The sequence below is a fragment of the Nerophis lumbriciformis genome, linkage group LG07, assembly GCF_033978685.3.
Source record: "Nerophis lumbriciformis linkage group LG07, RoL_Nlum_v2.1, whole genome shotgun sequence".
Lineage (NCBI taxonomy): Eukaryota > Metazoa > Chordata > Actinopteri > Syngnathiformes > Syngnathidae > Nerophis > Nerophis lumbriciformis.
Window position 1 is genome coordinate 23,009,344 of NC_084554.2, and position 16,773 is coordinate 23,026,116.

The 16,773-nt window shown below is 38.4% G+C and overlaps 1 protein-coding gene across 3 annotated transcripts in view; it reads right to left on the reverse strand.

Moving 5' to 3' along the window:
* The window catches only part of jph1a (junctophilin 1a), a 114,713-nt gene that overhangs the window by 6,675 nt on the left and 91,265 nt on the right, over positions 1–16,773 (reverse strand). For 2 of the 3 annotated variants that reach the window (XM_061965630.2, XM_072913483.1), the window contains 3 exons: positions 10,804–11,540; positions 1,912–2,008; positions 1,445–1,829 (listed from right to left, as the gene is read on the reverse strand). In XM_061965630.2, the coding sequence (XP_061821614.1) occupies positions 1,928–2,008; positions 10,804–11,540 (818 nt within the window). In that variant the 3' untranslated portion in view covers positions 1,445–1,829; positions 1,912–1,927. Of the gene's footprint in view, positions 1–1,444; positions 1,830–1,911; positions 2,009–10,803; positions 11,541–16,773 lie in introns of those variants that run through there. The other variant, XM_072913484.1, reaches the window with a different exon arrangement.

Genomic DNA, 16,773 nt, shown 5'->3' on the forward strand with positions numbered 1-16,773 from the left:
TTTTGCCAGTCCAAACGCCCAAAGTGCTTCAAATCTGGCCACATCAGAAGGTAGTCTAAATCTGATTGGAATCGGATCTTTTTAAATGTGACTTCAGTCTAAACGGCAATGTGTCCTGAATGCGACTTTTGCGTAATCTTTGGTGTAAACGTAGTCTTTCACTTACTAGCGTGCGTGACTTTGGAGACCAGGAGGAAATTGTGTTAAAAAGGAAAGAAGTTGTGTTAAAACTTTCATGTGGTGTTGTTTCCTTATTTGTGATTATTCCAAGCCGATTACCATCTACCCGTGCGGAGTAGCAGCACCAACGTGTCATTATTGCGACGGTCAGCTGAATAAAAAGATACCGATGGCAGTATCATTAGTCCAGAATCTTAACGGTCTTCCTGGACCCACCCAATTAGGAACTGCTACCAAAAAGGTACCAGTACAGGGTATACGTCCCTACGGGGTTCACTGTGACATTCGCTACGCCAACAAGCGGATGGGGGGGCTCGTAACCCAAACTTTTGCTCTTAACCTAAAACAGAGAGATAGCTTGTATCCCGAGGCACAACTGTATTTAAATAGGACCAGTTTGATTGATGATTAATCTTCCCCATAGCTGATTAATCCCTAATGATGTCACACATCTAACCTTCATATTTATGACAATAAACTAAATAAGTAGGCTTTTTTTCTTTTTCTTTCTTAAAATCAAAGAAACACATGCTTTAGCTGCGACAGAGAGGACAAATGAGGCAAGTTAACTCATTAAAAAGCATGACTGAAGGTGATGACAACAGTCACGAGTATCTTGCACAATATTAAGACAAGGATGGCATCTGTCAAACCCCCCACCCCCATAGAAACCCCACTTCCTCATCTTTTAATGAGGTACACAGTAGTACTGTTAAAGACTTTTAAAGGCATCCTTTCCCCACTGCATCAACCTGTAACCTTCAAATACGGTTTGAATGCCCGGCATGCAAGCAGTGGCGCTTTGAAAAACAATGGAGGACAGGGGAGAAGTCAATTTCAATAAATAACACAATAAGACATCACTCTGGACAGCTGGCTTCAATAAACTTTCCTTTCGCCAGCTGTCAATCAGCATGCTCTCTTCCTGTTCAGTCTGTCAATACAATTTCTTTGTTGTTTTGGCAAAATATACTTTTGAAAAAAATAGAACATATTGCACTTACATGACAATTGGTGTGAGGGGGATTTTCACAATAAAAAGGTGTAACCACCACCCCGAGAAGAAAAAAAATCAATAAAATAAAGAGTTCATGCAATGAGGGGGCAGTGTGGATGGAGCTCGACAAACATGGAGGTAAGACTGGCGAGTGACTGCTTAGCAACAGACAAGCTTCCTGGGAACCCCACCCGCCCCCTTCTCTTGAAAAGCACCCGCCAAAAGCTCCCATATGCGGCTGCTCCACACCCCGCCCTAACCCACCACCTCAGCTCCTCGTGATGGCAAAATAGAAAGGCAGCTGTTTGCTCCCGTCATCTAAAAGTGCAGCTCGGCTTTCTTCCAGCAGCAAAGTCCGTCGGTCCTCCTCACGGCCCGGCCCGGCGCCAGCAGGTGTTCAAAATGACTTCAACTATGTTTTGATTGGTTTGTTAAAACTTACTAGACACGACCTTTCACCTCAGATTTTCTAGAATCCTATAGGAATTGGTGGGGGGAGGGGTCCACGCGGTGACGCCCGTCCCCCTCTCGATTTTCCTCCCCGGTGTCATGCTGTTAACCAAACACCTCCGGCCGCCACCCGGACTCGTTGGCGCCGTTTTCATTTTTTTCCGAGGCCGGCGATGCAGCTGCATAGCTTGCCGTGCTTTCACTGCAAACACAAACATTGTCAAAAAAAAAAACCTGACTATTCTTGTTTGATCAAGTGCATAATATTGTATTCTCCAACTTACCTGAGAATGAGCACTATCATGTCAGAAAATGGACAAAAATAATTGCAAGGCCAATATTCAACAGCATTACCATAGCAACAAGGATGGAGTTGGGACCCTGAAACAACATGCAAAAAATAGTTAGGAATTATATAGTCAAAAAGGCAGAAAAGGCAAACGCTTCTGTTAACTAAGGATGTTCCAATCAAGGTTTTATGCTGTTGATTCTGATTCCGATCATCCATGAGTGAGATCGGTTAATACCCATCACATGTATTGACTGTAAATATAATATTTAGACTTGGACTTCCTTTTTATTGTCATTCAAATTTGAACTTTACAGTACAGATAAGAACAACATTTTGTTGCATTAGCTCGTTGTAGTGCAGGATAAAAGAGCTAAAGAGATCAAAGAGATTTAATATATAAAGTAGTACTCTAAATTTAATATTTAAACTAGTTCCTCTTTTAACTTTATTACATACAAATACAATTGTTTGATCAAAACAATGTCAATAGTACAAACAAAATAATAAAAAATAACCACTGTCTATTACTTCTTAAATCCTTTGGGTTTTTTGCCCTCAAAGTCCTCCTGTGTCAAGAGAATTATTTCCTTTTTCATTTATTTACTTTACTAAGCAGGAAGCACTTATTTCTTGTGTTGTTTCAAGCCAGTTTAGCAATTAGCACGCCTGCTCCTGGATTGCTCTCGGTGTGTAACATCTTTAGCCTCATCCTCCAGTGATAATGATATGTAATACGTAAGATAAGGCAATGCAGTTTATTTGCCGTAATTAAGGTGATTATTATTAGCTCAGGGGAGCATTTCCACTCTGTGTATAAATATACAGTTAGCTGCTATAGCGCCTGTCAGCCAGGGAACCAAAAATAAATACACTATTACCGTAGTTAAAGGGGATTGCAGATTGTGATTGGCATTGAAAGGCATTAATCGTCAATGGCCGATCGCATACTTTTTTACGAAAATTAACTGATACTGATCGATAGCCAAACAATCTTCGCATACTTATTGTCAACCCTCCCATTTTGCCTCGTAAGCTACTGTTTTATGCCGTTCTTTTCCTTCCTCCTCCTGTTTAAATTGTTTCCTGTACGTTGCTTCAGGTTTGATTGATTGATTGATTGAGACTTTTATTAGTAGGTTGCACAGTGAAGTACATATTCCGTACAATTGACTACTAGTAAGACCCGAATAAGTTTTTCAACTTGTTTAAGTCGGGGTCCACTTAAATTGATTCATGATACAGATATATACTATCAGATATATACTATCATCATAATACAGTCATCACACAAGATAATCACATTGAATTATTTATATTATTTACAATCCGGGGTGTGGAGGGGGGCCGGGGGGGTTAGGTTTGGTTGTTATCATCAGCCATCAACAATTGAGAACAGAGAAATGGATATTGGAACAGTGTAGGTCTGACTTGGTAGGATATGGACAGCAAGAGAGAGAGAGAGAGAGAGAGAGAGAGAGAGAGAGAAAAAGCGAGAGAGAGAGAGAGAGAGAGAGAGAAATCAGAAGGCATAAGAAAAAGTATCTGCATTTGATTGTTTACATTTGATTATTAACAATCCGGGGAGGGTGTTAGCTTAGGGTTGTAGCTGCCTGGAGGTGAACTTTTATTGCGGTTTTGAAAGAGAATAGAGATGCACTTTCTTTTATACCTGTTGGGAGCGCATTCCACATTGATGTGGCATAGAAAAAGAATGAGTTAAGACCTTTGTTAGTTCGGAATCTGGGTTTAACGTGGTTAGTGGAGCTGCCCCTGGTGTTGTGGTTATGGCGGTTATTTACGTTAAGGAAGTAGTTTGACATGTATTTCGGTATCAGGGAGGTGTAGCGGATTTTATAGGTGACAAAGGTGACGGTATCCACGCCTTAGCAAACCCTTGGAAAAATTTGAGGAATTTTCCTTATTTTCCAATGCAAATGTTGAATGGTATGGGCAGGAGACTTTGAGCCGCAGACAGCCCGTTAAGATTTTCAATTCGGCTTGCTTCCACATTCGGCTTACTTTAACATCAAAACTGTAGCCGCCATTATGATGTGCAGTACTGTTTTCAAGTGATGTATGGGTTACTACGGTAATCTACGCCACAGCAGGTCCAGACAGACCTGCATGAATCAGAGTTTACAGAGCAGCCAGCCTGAAACGTGGGTGTCAGGGACAGATGCGAAAACAGATTTTTACAACAAAGTTCTGCAGAAAAGAGATATTGTATCAGATTGTAGGTGGTTTTTTTACCCTTTGCGTTGATATTACGCTGTGTTTGTTGCATTTTTGTTGTGTTTTGCTTGGTTGTAAAAGATGTCGATCGAGGAAGTGGTCTAAGAAGTAAAAGGGGAACGATGTTCATATGTTGTTAATATTCAGTGTTTAATCGTTCATAGTTAATATTGTAAATCCCACAGTCTTTATTTTCATGTACATTCTGGGTGTCTCATTCAGTAAAAACATGTCAAATTCCATTTCGTGTTTTGAGGTGGTCTGTCATAACGTTTTTAGCATTCTATCAGGCATTCCTGAAAAAAGGGACCCAAGCATACCTACTGTACAGCAATTTTTTACTGATATATATATATATATATATATATATATATATATATATATATATATATATGTATATATATATACCCATCCATCCATCCATCCATCCATTTTTCTACCGCTTTTCCCTCTCGGGGTCGCGGAGGGGATGTGTCGCTGCTGAAGAAATATAAAGAACAATCTTTTTGCTCCCCCCCAAGCCTATGCCTTCATCAATGACAAGGCTATCTGCTATATGTTAGGGGTGGGAAAAAATATTGATATGATAATACAATGCAATACTTTTTCTAATGAAACAATATTGATTTGTAGTGCCTTAATAAAGGTTTTTTGGGGGGGAAAATGTAGATTTTTTTATTCAGATTTTTTTAAAGTCATGTTTTAGGCCCATTGTAACTCAAGGATAACTTCCGCACCTTTGGGGTTAGGAAAAAATATAGATTTGCCAATATACTGCAATAAGTGAAGTGAATTATATTTATATAGCACTTTTCTCTAGTGACTCAAAGCGCTTTACATAGTGAAACCCAATATCTAAGTTACATTTAAACCAGTGTGGGTGGCACTGGGAGCAGGTGGGTAAAGTGTCTTGCCCAAGGACACAACGGCAGTGACTAGGATGGCGGAAGCGGGGATTGAACCTGCAACCCTCAAGTTGCTGGCACGGTCACTCTACCAACCGAGCTATACCGCCCCAATACTTCTGCCAACGATATAATATTGATTTTTAATGTCTTAATATTGTTTTTTTTTAAATTCTTTTTATTCATACTACGGGCTGATTTTACAGTAACTCATTAACGACTTCCAGACCTCTGCTACATAAAGTGTCCCTATATTGCTATGTACCTTGCTGTGGGGTATAGTGGAGATCAAAGCAGTACAAGAAGTGGACAGTTAAGAAAACAGTGTGTGCAAACAATAACATTGTTTGTACTATTGGTGGCCGTGTTGCGTGTGATCCACTAAGAAATAGAAAAATGGTGCAGACCGCTTTATGTATATGAGGATTTTGCGTGTACGTTTCATGTTGTGCAGCAAGAAGCGCGCAAACTATTTGAGTACAAAAGAGGCTTATGTCTTTCTGCAAAAAGCAGATACGAGCAAAAAATTAAACTATGCAATGGAATAGATCACTATATTTTATAAAAAAATGTTTTGTCGAGCGATATCAAGCATTATACGTTGGCAGTGTTCTCAGACATATCGAACTGTTGTGCTCGACGCCATTCTACACGACAAAACAGATGGAAACTTGGAAAGCATGGAGGTCTACAACTTCTTGGTCAAGGAAATTCATAACAAGACTTAATTTCATGATTTATCTTCGCGTCTACTGATATTTGTTGCTGCTGCACGCGCTGATTACGCGTAGCGTGTTTTTCCTCATCTTTATCAAAATATAACTATAGATGTCAACATTGTGTATGTGCTAAAAGCTTCATTTATGACTGTTGCCTTTGGTAAAAGCTTAATGCTTTTAGGTTTTGCTCACATTTCCTTTCTTTTATATAGACATGCCGAGTTGGTGCTTTTTGAAACACTTTTAGCAAATATGTGTTTAAGAAATACAAATAATATCAAGATAATACTTAAATGGGAAATAACAACCGTTAAATGTATATCAAACAAACTTTTAATGAAGTGATCGCTGCAAACCTTTGAATTCTTCTGCTCCCTTGGACTGGAGTGTGAGCTGCTTTTCTCGTCGTTGTTTCGTAAAATCTTGCACTCTTTTGCACTTTTTGATTACTTCTCGAGGAACTCTGAAGAAATATTTGTAATTTTTGCTATTTGAACGATTGGCACAGCCGAAAACAACACATACATAGGGTATTGTTTCTCTGAGAAAGGCTAAATGGCGCCTAATACCCATTGAGAACAGAGCAAGCTCGACCACCACGGAAATTTAATGAGCTGGACAGTAAAATCCAAGCAAACGGGGCATCGCCATGGAAACACTCATTTTACTGCACAATCATGTTATCATGCTCCTACCTGTCACTTGTTGCTATGTTTTGAAACCTGCAGCAGACATGTACAATTTTTTATGGTCATTTTAGAAGCAGTCCTGCAATGTATCTCATTAGGCTCTTTTCCACCGCAGGAACTTTTCAGAAACGTTCCCATTTATCTGGGTAAATAAAGTTCCCCCTGTGTCTCCACCAAAAACTACCCAGGTAGATTTAGTTCTTCGGGAACCTTTCGGAGTTCCTCCTAGCTAGGTGGGACTTTTTGAAGCTACCCGGGACCATTTTAGGGACGGGCTGTGCTGTCGAACGCTGATTGGTTGGGGGCGTTCCTAAAACTTATTTTTCAAACACACGACCACCATATAAAGACGCAAAATAGCATTCACATTCTTGATAAAAAAAAATGCGTGTGCAGAATAAATATATTTGTATCTTCTCCCAGTATTGTGTGCGTTCTGAAGATCGTCATATACTGTACTCTGCATATTAATGAAGACAGACACCCTAAATGGATTGCATTCCTTAATTTGCTCACTAAAGAGACAATCCGTTTAGTAAATCAGGTTTGCGTGTGCTATCAAGTTTGCATGTGTTTTAGTACATGTAGATTAGGCCCTTTCTGTGCTATTGCTATGAATGGAAATGGATCATTTGAATTATATTGTTTTTGACTCAGTTTGCCCAATGGATTATTACTGTCATCTAGTGTACATGCTGTATATACAAGTTGAATTTTAAGCGGCATTTAAGAATATTGCAATATAATGCCACAATTTTTACTTCCTTCAGTGAGAGATTAATATATATATATATATACCGTATTTTTCGGACTATAAGTCGCAGTTTTTTTCATAGTTTGGCCGGGCTCCAGTGCGACTTATATATGTTTTTTTCCTTTTTTATTATACATTTTCGGCAGGTGCGACTTATACTCTGGTGCGACTTATACTCCGAAAAATACGGTACATTAATATTCATCCATCCATTTTCTACCGTTTGTCCCGGGGTCGCGTGGGTGCTGGAGCCTATCTCAACTGCATTTGGGCGGAAGGCGGTGTACACCCTGGACAAGTCGCCACCTCATCGCAGGGCCAACAGACAACATTCACACTCACATTCACACACTAGGGCCAATTTAGTGTTGCCAATCACCCTATCCCCAGGTGCATGTTTTTGGAGGTGGGAGGAACCCGGAGAACCCGGAGGGAACCCACGCAGTCACGGGGAGACTGTATATATATATATATATATATATATATATATATATATATATATATATATATATATATAGATATATATATATATATGTATGTGTGGGAAAAAAATCACAAGACTATTTCATCTCTACAGGCCTGTTTCATGAGGGGGGGCTCCCTCAATCATCAGGAGATTTTAATGGGAGCATTCACATACCATGGATTATATAGGGCACAGAGTGGGTGGGTACAGGCTGGTGTAGGGGCGTGGTGATTGGCTCATGTGTTACCTAGGAGGTGTTTCCGTCTGTGGCGGCATGCTGTTACAATTTCGCTGCGCTTGTTGAGGGATGACAGGTCTGGACGGTAAATAATAAACAGTTTTTCTTTCAAGCATAGGTTGCATCTTTTATTACCACTATTGTAAGGTGTGCTGGATGCAAGAATTTGCCATGTTATTGAATATTCAACATTATTGTCTTTGAGGTCCCAAATGTGTTTGCTGAGTTCTGTGGTATTCCGCAGGTTTTGGTTCCTGAAAGAAGCCTTGTGATTGTTCCATCTGGTTTTGAACTCTCCTTCAGTTAATCCTACATATGTGTCGGATGTGTTAATGTCCTTGCGTGTTACCTTAGATTGGTAGACAACTGATGTTTGTAAGCACCCCCCGTTGAGAGGGCAATCAGGTTTCTTTCGACAGTTGCAACCTTTGTTGGTTTTGGAGTCGCTCTGTCCGGGGGCCGACGGCTCATTTGCAATTGTTTTGTTGTGGTTTGAGATGATTTGTCGTATATTGTTCATACAGCTGTAGCTCAATTTAATGTTGTTCTTGTTGAATACTTTTCTTAGGGTGTTGTCTTTGGGAAAGTGTTTGTCAATCAGATTGAGGAATTTGTGTCCAATGTTAGTTGAGACGTTTTTGCTGTATGGGGGGTTGTACCAGATTATGTCGTTTCGTTTTCTGTTCTTTTTCGGTTGGTTTCCTGGCGTGGGTTCATAGGTGAGGGTGAAATTGTATCCGCTTTCATCAAGGGCTTTTTGGTACGGGGGGGTTGCTTGGTCAAATTCAGCTTTGCTAGATGACAGCATCGATAGCCTTTTATTAATTCCGGTAGGTATTCTTTTCGTGGTGGTGGGTGGGTGGTTGCTGTCATGGTGCACGTATTGGAGTGTTGTGTTGGGTTTCGTGAATGGTTGGTAGCTGTTATTTCTCAGGTTGAAAGTGACGTCAAGGAAGCCTGTACCCACCCACTCTGTGCCCTATATAATCCATGGTATGTGAATGCTCCCATTAAAATCTCCTGATGATTGAGGGAACCCCCCCTCATGAAACAGGCCTGTAGAGATGAAATAGTCTTGTGATTTTTTCCCCACACATACATATATTGCGCTCTACTACGGTATCGAGCACTATTTTTTGGATAACCTTATTAAGACATATATATATATATATATATATATATATATATATATATATATATATATACATATATATATATATATATATATATATATATATATATATATATATATATATATATATATATATATATATCCATCCATCCATTTTCTACCGCTTATTCCCTTTGGGGTCGCGGGGGCGCTTGAGCCTATCTCAGCTACAATCGGGTGGAAGGCGGGGGTACACCCTGGACAAGTCGCCACCTCATCGCAGGGCATATATATATATATATATATAAATATACACACATATATATATATATATATATATATATATATATATATATATATATATATATATATATATATATATATATATATATATATATATATATTCTCCATAAAATATTTTTTGAGGGGGATTGTATTGTGTTCTCTGATGGGAGATCACTTTGTGACACTTTGAAACCGCCATGGTTGATCAGACATCCCTAAATGTCGAAACATGTCCACCGTTTTAGGACCTAAAAAGTGCAAAGAATGTAAACAAATTAATTGTGGGATTTAAAGGGGAACTGTACCTTTCTTTAGAAATGTGCCTATAATTCGCAATCCTTATGCAAGAGAAGAGCACTTATGTTTTTGTTTTTTTTAGTAAATAGTAATTCGTAAATAAATGCAATCAAAAGTCCGCTTACAATGAAACCTTTGGGACCCGCACTATTCTGCCCATAGAAGCCCTTAAAAACATCCCAACACCTCCATTAAGGCTTTATATACATGCTGTAAGAACATATGTAATGTCGTAACGGACACATTTATAATAACTTTTAATGTTTAAGTATTTTGCTCACTTTAAGCATATGTGGTGCATTATTTTGAAAAACCCATCACGACGTTCGCATTTTTCGACATCACTGATTACTGCTCACTGCAAACTTTATGAGAGCTAACAAACATAACAAAACATCACTTACTGTACAAGGTCTGCTGTCATTCGGTTGCTGATTGAGAGATGTAGAATGACTCATAATCCTCGCGTAGAAAAAAAGGGGGGTGGAACCAAGCGTCTTTTCGTGTCGTTCTCGCCATTTCCGGGTGTAAATTGGCTGTCAAAATGTACTAACTTGTCGGAGTACGTCTTCATCCTTCTACTATCCAGGTGAGAGGCATGATTTATGATCTAGAATAAACTTTCATGATTACCGAGGCGAGGAAGCAGCTCACCAGTTGATGATGTCAACATCTGCACACAATCATGTGATCACGGCGCCGCTATAAATAATTGCTGCGTTTGCGCTTATAATAACAATATCACTAATACTTGGTTAATATTCAAGTCACAAAATGTAATTGGAGTATCGTTCGCGATTTTTGAAGGGTATTCATTGGGTTCAATGGGCGGAATAGAGGACCTTCCATTGACTTCTATGTAAGAGGACTTTTATTTACGTTTATTTACGAGTGAGAAATGCATTAAAAAAATACATCCGTCGTCACGTCTTTCATAATGACTGTGAACAATAGGCAAAATACCAAAAAAAAGTGCAGTTCCCCTTTGATTAAATCTATATTAGCATATTTTGTAAGAACAGAATGCCACTAAAAAAGACGTTCTTTAAGAGGGGAAGACTATAAACAAAAAGCTCATTTTATGACGCTCAATCGCATTAATGTAAATACTTATATAAGTAATTTTCCAACAAAAGTAAATGATCAAACATAAAAATGAGGAAGATGAACACCAACACTGCTACTCACCGTTTCCTCCGTGCTTTCTGCAATTTCCATGCTGGCTTTCTTTGTGTCAGCGAGGCTCTTTGGCTTGAGGGAATCTTGCTTCCTGAGTTTCGGTTCGTTCTTGCTCTGCCGTATGGAGTCCGGCTTCGGTGTCGGAGTACTAACAGACCTGGGTTGTGGTGGCAGGCGTGCCAGAACCAGGGCACTCGGCTCTTCCTCAGGGTCCTCCTCTGGGTCAGGGGGTGGAGGGCCTTTGACGGGGGCTTTGACATAGTAGCTGTGGTACTCTGTGTGGAGCTGGCCGTTGACCGGGATGGCAGGAGGCTGTGCAGGAGGTTGAGGGGGAGCAGCAGACGGTGGGCTCACCTGCTGAACTTTAGCAGGTTTAGGGGGTGCTTCGATGTGCTTATGAGAACTTTTAGGCCCATCCGGGACGGACGACCGCTCCTCTTTCTTCTTGCTAGAATGTTCGTCTTTGCTGGTTTTATGGGACGACTTCTCCTCCTTGCTTATTTTACGGGAAACTTGTTCATCCTTGCTGGTTTTGCGGCCGTTGCTGTTGGAGAGATGACCTTTCTTCTTGCTGGAGTGAGGGGAGGGGGGAGAGGATCCCATGGGATTGTTGTCTGGGGAACGAGGGGGAGTGGTGCCTTTGCGATAAAAGTGGGGAGAATTACTCGGCGAGCTGTCCTTCTTTTCGACAGGGACCTCTTTAATCTCCACGGGCTCTTTAAACTGCTGTTTTACGTAATCTGGCCCTGCAGAAGCAACACAGGTGATTCTAGTTAATATCAATAAACATTACTACATGCTATACATTCCTAATGTATACTTATTTACTGGAAAATAGCGACTGAGCGCATTTATTTACTATTTACAATATGCATTCTATTGCATTGGTGTACATTAGACCAGAATATACAAAAAATTAGGGATGTCCGATAATGGCTTTTTGTCGACATCCGATATTGTCCAACTCTTTAATTACCAATAACGATATCAACCGATACCGATATCAACCGATATATACAGTCGTGGAATTAACATATCATTATGCCTAATTTGGACAACCAGGTATGGTGAAGATAAGGTAATTTAATTTTTTTTTAAATAAAATTAAATAAGATAAATAAATTAAAAACATTTTCTTGAATAAAAAAGAAAGCAAAACAATATAAAAACAGTTACATAGAAACTAGTAATTAATGACAATTAGTAAAATTAACTGTTAAAGGTTAGTACTATTAGTGGACCAGCAGCAAGCACAATAATGTGTGCTTACGGATTGTATCCCTTGCAGACTGTATTGATATATATTGATATATAATGTAGGAACCAGAATATTAATAACAGAAAGAAACAATCCTTTTGTGTGAATGAGTGTGAATGAGCGTACATGGGGGAGGGAGGTTTTTTGGGTTGGTGCACTAATTGTAAGTGTATCTTGTGTTTTTTATGTTGATTTAATAAAACAAAAACAAAAAAAACAAAAAACGATACCGATAATAAAAAAAAACGATACCGATAATTTCCGATATTACATTTTAACGCATTTATCGGCCGATAATATCGGCAGGCCGTATAATCTCCTTCAGTTGGTAATTTGATGGGGTTCTAAAAAAGATTGATTCACATCTAAATTGCAATTTTTTTTTTTTCCGATTCTCAATTATTCATAATTTTTGAGAATCATTTTAAAACAGAAAAAATAAAAAATAAACTTTTATTTTTGAAAATTATTAAGAAAAAAATAAACTTGTTTTTAGATTAAAACAACTGTTTGTCATGATCTGACAGCTCTGCTTTTTGTTGCAGTGCCTGGTTTCTGAGTCATGGGGCGGAGCCACCTGCGCTTACACCTGATACTCATTTCCTCCTGCCTGCTCAAGCTCTCCAGTACATTCACTCGGTGCCAGTATATTCCTGATGGTTCACCCTTCCAGTCATGTTCATCTTCTCTGCTTTGGCTTATCGTTTCCTGTGGCTTTGCCCTGTCGTTGCCGTGTAGTGTTACCTGTTTGCTTTCGACACCGTGTGTGTGTATCCTTAGTTATTTTCCGTCACTCATTTTTGAGTGCACTTTATGTTATTATTCCTATTATTTTTGCTGTGCGTTGGGGTCCTACATACCATCGTGACACTATTACTGATATTATTATAATTATTGCTACTGTTGCTTTTATACATTTTTGGTTTTCCTTTTTTCAGTATTGTATTGAATAAGTATTGTATGTGTATGTATTCTCAATTCCTCTGTACATTTCTATCCTAAGTATTGTAAACTTGGGTTTGGGTTTGAGTTAGGGTTGCTCGATTTATTGATTATATTTGATTGGGGAACATTTTTGGATCTTTGTAAATAAGATTTTTACAATTTATTTTAAAAAAAATATGTTTTTTTAAAGCCTATACTCTGCATGTAAGTTGTGCATCAGCATCCAAGAGGAGATGTTTTGTACCTGTAACCTGTTTTGAAAAAGGTTTATAGATTACGAGAATTGTGTTGAATCCGGAATCGATTCTGAATCGAATTGTCACCCCAAGAATCGGAATTGAATCGAATCATGAGGTGCCCACAGATTCCCACCTATAAAAGTTTGCACCTGCTGCACAGCTACAAGACTATGCATAGTGGAAACATGGCAATACTGGAGATACCTAAAGCCACACAGCGTTACACGATGCTATTTAATGTAAAACGGAGGCCCCTGTGCAGGGACCAAGAAGAGACGTTTATTTGTTTGGGGGCAGGGCACCACTATTTGTGAACATACAGTTGTTGTTTATAACATAATACACAATCTCAATACCAGTCAGAATTTATATATTTTCTTGAAATTTTATGTTATACCATTATGGGATTATGCATTTTTCCAACTTCCCTGATACTGTCTATTCAAGTACTTGCTGCACGGCTGTATGACAGTGCTGAGTAAATGGTGGAAACATATAAAGAGTTATCACCATTTTATCACAAAAAAATTGGTAAAAAAAGGTTTAGGAGTTCAGAGGTGCAAGATAAATATTAACCCAATATGAAAAATTATGGCGATAAATCTAGGGCTGAAACGACGCGTCGACGTAGTCGACGTCATCGGTTACGTAAATACGTCGAGGACGTTTTTGTTCGTCGACGCGTCGCATATTTACGTCACACTACCGTCATGGCGGAGCGCAAAGCAGACGATGCGAGCGGTGCGAGCGAGGGGAAAAAAGCACGCCAAAAGTCGTCAAAACTGTGGGAGTATTTCAATAAACGGCCTAAGAAGAAACGCTACTTTTACTCCGCTACTTTTATCTACATTCAGCTCGCTACTCGCTACTAATTTTTATCGATCTGTTAATGCACGCTTTGTTTGTTTTGGTCTGTCAGACAGTGCCTGCCTTACTGGTGACGTTTCACTTCGTTCCACCAATCAGATGCAGTCACTGGTGACGTTGGACCAATCAAACAGAGCCAGGGGTCACATGACCTGACTGGCTCCGAGCTAACTTCGGGTGTTACCATTTAGTGGTCAATTGTACGGAATATGTACTGTACTGTGCAATCTACTAATAAAAGTTCCAATCAATCAATCAAAAGTGTGAAGGAAAAAAGACCCTTTTTTTATTTCAACCGTAAAGACTGACTGCACAGTTCCTGTCTTCACAATAAAAGTCCCGCTCCATCGCGCCTGCGCTTTCAAAATAAGAGTCTCCGAAAGCCAGCGCAAACAAGCTAGCAAGCTACGGAGTTTGCCGCCAATGTATTTCTTGTAAAGGGTATAAAAACGAATATGGAAGGTGGACAAATAAGATGCCAAATAACAACCACTTTCATGTGGTATTAGACAGAAAGGAGGAACTTTTTTTCTCCTCCATTTGAAAACGTGGACGTTACCAGCACTGCTTCCTGATTACAATCAATGCAAGTCATCAGAATCAGGTAATACACCAACTTATATTCTTGTCTTCATGAAAGAAAGGAATCTATATGTTAAACATGCATGTATAATTATTAAAACACCTTTAACATGTAAACAAAAACGGCAAAATAAATAAATATAAATTATATACTGTATATATCAATGTATGTATATATATATATATATATATAATGTGTGTGTGTGTGTGTATATATATATATACACACATATATATATATATATATATATATATATATATATATATATATATATATATATATATATATATATATATATATATATATATATATATATGTATGATATGTGTGTGTATGTTACTCAGTACTTGAGTAGTTTTTTCACAACATACTTTTTACTTTTACTCAAGTAAATATTTGGGTGACTACTCCTTACTTTTATTTGAGTAATACATCTCTAAAGTAACAGTACTCTTACTTGAGTACAATTTCTGGCTACTCTACCCACCTCTGCTAATAATGTTGTTGTATGCACACTGTGTCGAGCGGAAATGGCCTATCATAGCAGCACAACGGCAGCGTTCTTGCCATCACCATCAACTAGTCAATCGTCCGCGTGAGTATACGTTGTCATCATTACACAAAAACATGAATGTGTCATTTGTATCTGCGTTGTAAATTCATAAACTAAAGCACCGTTTCGCTCTGAGAGGAGCGTTTGGCGTGCCTGTTCAGTGTTTACAAAGACGCGCTCCTCTTTAACGCTAACGTTAATTAGTTGTGCAAATACCTTTTACAACATTAACAATTACGTATACTATGTACAAACGAACAATTAACTTTCACTTTAATCATACTATCATTGTTGTGTTAAGAAAAATAAGCAAAAGTTTTACTTTTGTTGAAATGTTTACACTGTTGTTACAGAATATTTCGTTTTGCACTTTTTTGTATTGGATGTTTATCTTTATTTTTGCACATTTTAGCAAATAAGCAATACTTTTACTTTTGTTGAAATGTTTACACTGTTGTTACAGAATATTTCCGTTTTGCACTTTTTTGAATTGGATGTTTATCTTTATTTTTGCACATTTTAAAGCAAAATAAGCAATACTTTTACTTTTGAAATGCTTATACTATTGCAGAATATTAAGATTTGCACTGGATGTTTACTTTTATATTTGCACATTAAAAGCAAATAAGCTACTTTTAATTTTGTTAAATGTTTACATTGTTACAGAATATTTTGTCATGTTGTTGTCAATGTTGACTGAGTGGCCATACTTTTTGTAAATAAAAGCCATGCCTTTTGAAAAAACTGGCCTACATTTATTTTTTCATCTTCATTTTAAATAAAAAAAATAATCGGTAAAAGGAAAAATAATCTATAGATTAATCGAAAAAATAATCTATAGATTAACCGATTAATCGAAAAAAATAAATAATCTATAGATTAATCGATAGAAAAATAATCGTTAGCTGCAGCCTTAGATAAATCCGATGTCATTACACAATAACTCAGAGAAAAAATGCTCCAATGAGGCGGGAAAAGGTGGGTAAGGAAAAGCAAATTAACCACTCCTTTTTCTCCACTTGCAGTGCTGTTAGCCTGTTGTAAATTTCCCAATGAGCTCATTGTAATCCATGGCGTTGATCGAGTGGGACTTCTCTTCTTTCTAGAAAAATAATTTCTGCGTGCTGTTTGCACAAAATGTCTTGCAAACATTCTGCGAGGAAGAAAAAAACATCAAACCTTATCCATCACTAGAAACGCCAGCATAGCTACGACGGTGTTTTGAAAGCCTACGACGACACACCTACTGCTAAAAAAGCTGTCACAAACCCAACCGCAAAGAAAGGTTTGTTCCTTTTGTTGCGACTTTTGCAAAGTGTGTCAGATGACCCGAGGGCTTAAAGGGGAACAGCACTTTTAAAATGTTTTTTTATCTGTCATTCACAACCAATACGAGAGACAAGAAACACACACACACACACACACACACACACACACACACACACACACACACACACACACACACACACACACACACACACACACACACACACATTTCATCAAGTCATAAAAATGGGGTCCCACAGTACATTTT